Below are 5,291 nucleotides of genomic sequence, written 5' to 3' on the forward strand. Positions count from 1 at the left end.
CTGCGCAGGCCGGCAGCCCCTCTTCATGTGGAATTACACTCTGGAGCGCACCTTCCTCAGTCTGCCATGGATCTGGGACCTAGAACAGGGGTAGTGCCAGTTGGCATCTGTTCCTGAACTGCTCACGAAGTGATGCTCTGGAACCTCATCTGCTCTTGGATACAGGAATGTTCTAGGCGGTGAACTTCTTGTTCGCCTTGTCCTCAGTGTCTCCGGATGATGTGTTGAGACCAAGAAATTTGAGAATCGCTGCTCTAGCCTGGCATAATCTTTTTGGGGTCCTTCCTGTACTTTCCACCCAGTACCTGCGCTATCGCGGTCCACCTACAAATACAAACATGTCATCTATGGCTAACTCAGTTATTGGTTTAAAAACAACAGCCTTGCTTCTTACTCGTAGTTTGGGCACTGGGGACAGCTAGCTGTGCTGCATCCATCTGACACTGCCTGCGATCCCCGGATGCTCTCCACAAGGTTCCCCGGCATTCAGGCTCTCGGAGTACGCGGGTCTCTTCATAGAGTGCAAGTTCCTTGAGAGCAGAAAAGCCGTCCGTCGTTTCGTTTGTTGTCTTCGCAGGCCCAGCCAGCACCGGGCCTAACAAGCCAGCACTTCCAGGTCCGGGCTAAGTGCTGGGGGCACGAAGAGCGGCGCGGCTAGCCTCTGGCCCCAAGGAGCTTCCATTCTGACAACGGAGACCCTGCAGAGGGAAGCGGGGCGGTACCAGATCGCCGGAGCCCAGCCGGAGAGTGAGCGGAGGCAGGAAGGCTCCGCAGCCGGGCCGGGGCTCTGGGAAAGGTCCGAGAGAGCCGGGATGGGAGGGGCCAGATGCCTCCGGCAGGATTGCTCCTTAACGAATGGCCTCCGCTGGGCTGCATTTCGAACTGTAGCCTCCTGTCCTCTCCGCTCTGCGCGTGTAACGAACAGCCTGGGAAACCCGCCCGGCTAATGGGGAACACTTTAGGGAGGATGTTGGCCAAGAAAACCAGACTCAGCCCAGGCCTGCCCGCTCCTAAGCCGGAGGTCGCCTACTTAATCCCACCCCCGCCGGGAGAGGACAACCCAAAGGCCAGAACCTGGGGAGGTGGGCGGGGCTTGCCTCGCCTCGGCCAATGGAAGCGCGCCTGGTGCGTTTAGCTGGTATTGGACGCTCGGTGCGGACCAGGCCCGGTCCTACTGCAACTCCCGAACGGGCTCCATCTTCCGGGACGGCCTGTGACTGAAAGGGGAGAGTCCGGCCATCCTGAGAGGAGCCTGCGGGTCCGGGGCGGCATGGAGGGCAGTCTGGGCCGGGCCGTGTGCGTCCTGACCGGAGCCTCCCGGGGCTTCGGCCGCAGCCTGGCCTCGCTGCTGGCCGGGAAGCTGACCGCCGGCTCAGCGCTGGTGCTGAGCGCCCGCAACGGCGAAGCCCTGCAGAAGCTGTCGGCCGAACTGGAGGCCAAGTGGCCGAGCCTGCAGGTGCTGTGCGTGCCGGCCGACCTGGGCAAAGAGGCCGAACTGCAGCAGCTGTTGGAGGCGGTGCGGGCGCTGCGCCGGCCGGAGGGCTTGCAGCGGCTCCTGCTCATTAATAACGCTGGTAACGGCCTTCGGAATGGGGAGGGAGGGGAAGATAGAGCGAGATCCCAGGTGGGGGGAGCAGCAAACCTGCGCCGGGGCCTTGCACAGGTTGTCTGGCCGGTGCCCCTTTTAATCGCCTCCTCCGTTCCTCATTTTGGGAGCTCCTAGGGCAGAGCTGAAAGGGACTTAAGTAATTGGAACCCAGAATCCATTCTACACCATCCCCAAGGGCTCCCCGACTCCGTACGGGAAGACCTGGGCTAAAGAAGGAGGGGCAGTTTATGGGGGTCACCTGGGACATTGCTGAGTAACTCTGCTCCCTTGAAAATTGTTCCTGACTTTGAGCCTCTGTTGGCCTTTTTGCAGTTCCACCCATTGTGCTCCCCGCCCTGCCCTAAGGGGTCAAATGGAATAACTTATTCCTAGACCCCAGAATATACGGTCCTAGACTTGAAGACAGCTAACTTACAGCCAGCTCCACCTCTTGTCTGGGCAAAACAACCTCACTTCCTTCAACTGATCCAATGAAATAGCCTCAGTGTCTGTCCTTTACCACTGCTGCCTTTATCCTCCTCCTGAGGATTTCCTGGTAAACTTTGAAACCCAGATATGGCCAAAGACAATAATACTAGCTCACATTTACATAGTATGTTAAGGTTTTCAAAGCTCTTTTCTAATATTCTCTCATTTTGTCCTCATAACAAGCCTGGGAGGTAAGTGCTGTATTTACAGAAAAAGAAACTAAAATGGACCTGGAGATAAGTAAAGGACTTGCCCAAAGGGACGTGTCTAGTGTCTGAGGTAGGATTTGAATTCAGGTCTTCCTGATTCCAGGTCCAGCACTCTCCACTGAGCTGCCTAGCTGTACAGTGGGGTTATCACCTCTTTATCTAAGGAAACAGTGTCTGCCAGCATAATCAACTCCCAGATCTTCTTCTCTCCCTTCACTCTCATGTAGTTGTGAAGCTGATTTTTTAAATTGACCTTTGACCTTTATCCTTACCTAATCTTGTGGTAAGGATATTGTAATATCCTGTTGTAATCTTTCTTCTTCCTTTTTCAAAATTAATTTTACTGGCATAATCCTTTGGGATTCTATCACCCAGTGACTCAGCTTTGTTAGCATGCCATTTCTGCCTTTACCCAAGTCATTAATTAAAATAATAAATATCAAAGGGCCGGGCACAGGTCCCTAGAGCTATCCACTGGAAACCTCCTTCAGAAATGATGTGGAATTATGATCAGCTCTTCAGTAAGTCCAAGGGATTCAACCCAATCCAGAGTCATCTCATTGTCCCCATCTAGTCCATATCTCTACGTATCTCCCACAAGATTAGCATGAGATATTCGATCTATTTTGCTAAATAGGCAGGAAAGGTTTCTATACAGAATTCCCCTGATTTGCTGTGCTTTGAGTCCTTCACTTCTCTCTCAGGAGGTGGGCAGAATGTTTCATCATAATCCTTTGGTACTGCAATCCGTCATTACACTGATCAGAATTCCTGTCTTTCAAAGTTTTTGTTCTTTACCATATTATTGACTTTGTGGAAATTGTTCTGGTTCTCTTCCCTTTGGGATGCATCGAGTCTTCCGAGATATTCTGAACCCTCTATTTCATGATTTCTTGTAGCCTCTTAGTATTCCTTCACATTTATAGACTATAACTTGTTTTTTTTTTTCATATTCCCAGCATTTGTTTATGAATCCAAAGCTCCGCCTCTAGCCTCTATATCAGGGATTCCTAACCTTTTAATGGACCTCTCTGCCAGCCTAGGGAAATCCTGGACCCCTTTGCAATGTTTTTAAATGAATAAAATATATAGGATTGCCAATGGGACCATTCTATTGAAATACAATGGTCAATTTTTTTTAAAAGCACACAACCTAGTTCAAGGACCCCGGATTAAAGAATGTTTGTGGTCTACATCAAGCTTCCTTTCCAGGGAAAATCAGAGAATTAGTAAAGGTGTCCATTTCCAGGTTCTTGAATCTCAATCTCAAATCTCAAGGATAGTGGGAGGGGGGGTGGTGAGGGAGTGGGGGAGCACCCTGACTGTCTCTGTGGGATTCCTGAGGGTTTGGTTTTTTTATTTTTATTTTTAAGGCACCATAGGGGATGTGTCCAAAAACGTTGTGGATTTTGCTGACGCAACAGAAGTCAATAACTACTGGGCTCTTAATGTGACCTCCACTCTTTGCCTGACCTCGGGGGTCCTCAGAGCCTTCCCTGACAGCCCTGGCCTGAAAAGAACTGTGGTCAACATCTCGTCCCTCTGTGCTCTGAAACCCTTCAAGAGCTGGAGCCTCTACTGTGCTGGCAAGGCTGCCCGGAACATGATGTTCAAGGTCTTGGCAGAGGAAGAACCCAAAGTGCGGGTGCTGAACTATGCCCCAGGTAGGAGAGAGTGTGGGAGCTGCTACCTCCCTGGCTCCAACCTGGCTGGTCAGAGGGGTCCAGAAGGCTCTTCCTAGGTATCTGCTATTCCTTCCTCCTCACCCAGCATAGAGTTCTCCTGGCATCCATCATTCCCTGGGGGCAAGTGCAGAAAGTATTGGCCGAGGAGCTTTGAGGGATATCATTTGGGGTGGAGAGACTCTTAGAAATGGTTTGGATGCTAAGGTTAGTGACAGAGAGACCCCTAGAATGGAAACATCTTTTTGCTCATTTCCTGTCAGACCGGGCTGATGGGGGCCCAACCTGAGGCAAATGAGACAGAGAAATTGAGTAATGCAGCAAGGTTTTATTGGGGGAAAGGAGGGAGGGGGTGGAGAGAAAAGGAGAGCAAGAGGGGAGCCCAGAACCAGTAGATGGCTAGGGCCCTCCACCAGGGTGGAGAAGGAGGGAATGTTTTATAGGGTTGTGGTCTGGGATGAGGTAATCTGGATTGTCTCAATCAGGCAAAGTTGGGATACTTGGGTGAAGCTCATTGGACGGCCCTAAGAGGGTCTCTCGGTCAGTGATGCGGGAGGTCATTTGTCTAGTCTGACAGGGAAGTCTTGGGGTCCTGCCATGTTTTACTATCATAACAGTTTCTGTTCCAGGCTCAGGCAGGTGCCGGGGGAATGAGAAAGGGAGGAGCTTTGGTCTTGGCCTGCAATTGGGGAGAGGGGGGTTTGGTTCCAGGATCTCTCAGTTCCATCTGCCCCGCTGTAGCCAAAGTCCCTTCCCCACCCAGCACACTAATTATTACCCATTACCTTGTCCTCCCTCTTTTTACAGGAACCTAGATTGGGCCAGCTAGGCGATGCGGTGGATAGGGCAGTGGCCTTGGAGTCGAGGACCTGATTCCATATCTAGTCTCAGACACTTACTACTTCTTTCAACTTGGGCAAGTCACTTAACACAGTTTGCCTTAGTTCCCTCATCTGCAAAATGAACCAGAGAAGCAAATGGCTTACCACTCCAGTTTCTTCTTAGCCAAGAAAACCCCAAATAGGGTGACCAAAAGTTGGACAGAACTAACCACTCACCAACCCCGGCAACAAAATTTTAAGCTGAAAAGACCTCAGAGGTCTTTGGTCCAACCTTTTCATTTTACAGAGGAGTGTACCGAGTCACAGAGTGGGAAAGTCACTCGCCAAGGGTCACACTGATAAGTATCTGAGGCCAAGATTTGAACCCAGGGTTTCTTAATTCTAAGTTGAGTGCCCTTTCCATTATGAAATATCGTCTTTCCTTGGCAAGTAAGGTCTTACTTTTTTATATATATATATATATATATATATATATATATAT

General features: G+C 50.7%; 1 protein-coding gene across 1 annotated transcript in view; it reads left to right on the forward strand.

Moving 5' to 3' along the window:
* The first annotated feature begins 1,205 nt into the window (after positions 1-1,205).
* LOC123233119 (sepiapterin reductase-like) overlaps positions 1,206-5,291 on the forward strand; it is a 50,894-nt gene continuing 46,808 nt past the window's right edge. Inside the window, exons 1-2 of the mRNA XM_044659286.1 lie at positions 1,206-1,574; positions 3,660-3,950. Of these exons, the coding sequence (XP_044515221.1) occupies positions 1,271-1,574; positions 3,660-3,950 (595 nt within the window). The 5' untranslated portion in view covers positions 1,206-1,270. The remainder of the gene's footprint in view (positions 1,575-3,659; positions 3,951-5,291) is intronic.

Source organism: Gracilinanus agilis, chromosome 2 (assembly GCF_016433145.1).
Source record: "Gracilinanus agilis isolate LMUSP501 chromosome 2, AgileGrace, whole genome shotgun sequence".
NCBI lineage: Eukaryota > Metazoa > Chordata > Mammalia > Didelphimorphia > Didelphidae > Gracilinanus > Gracilinanus agilis.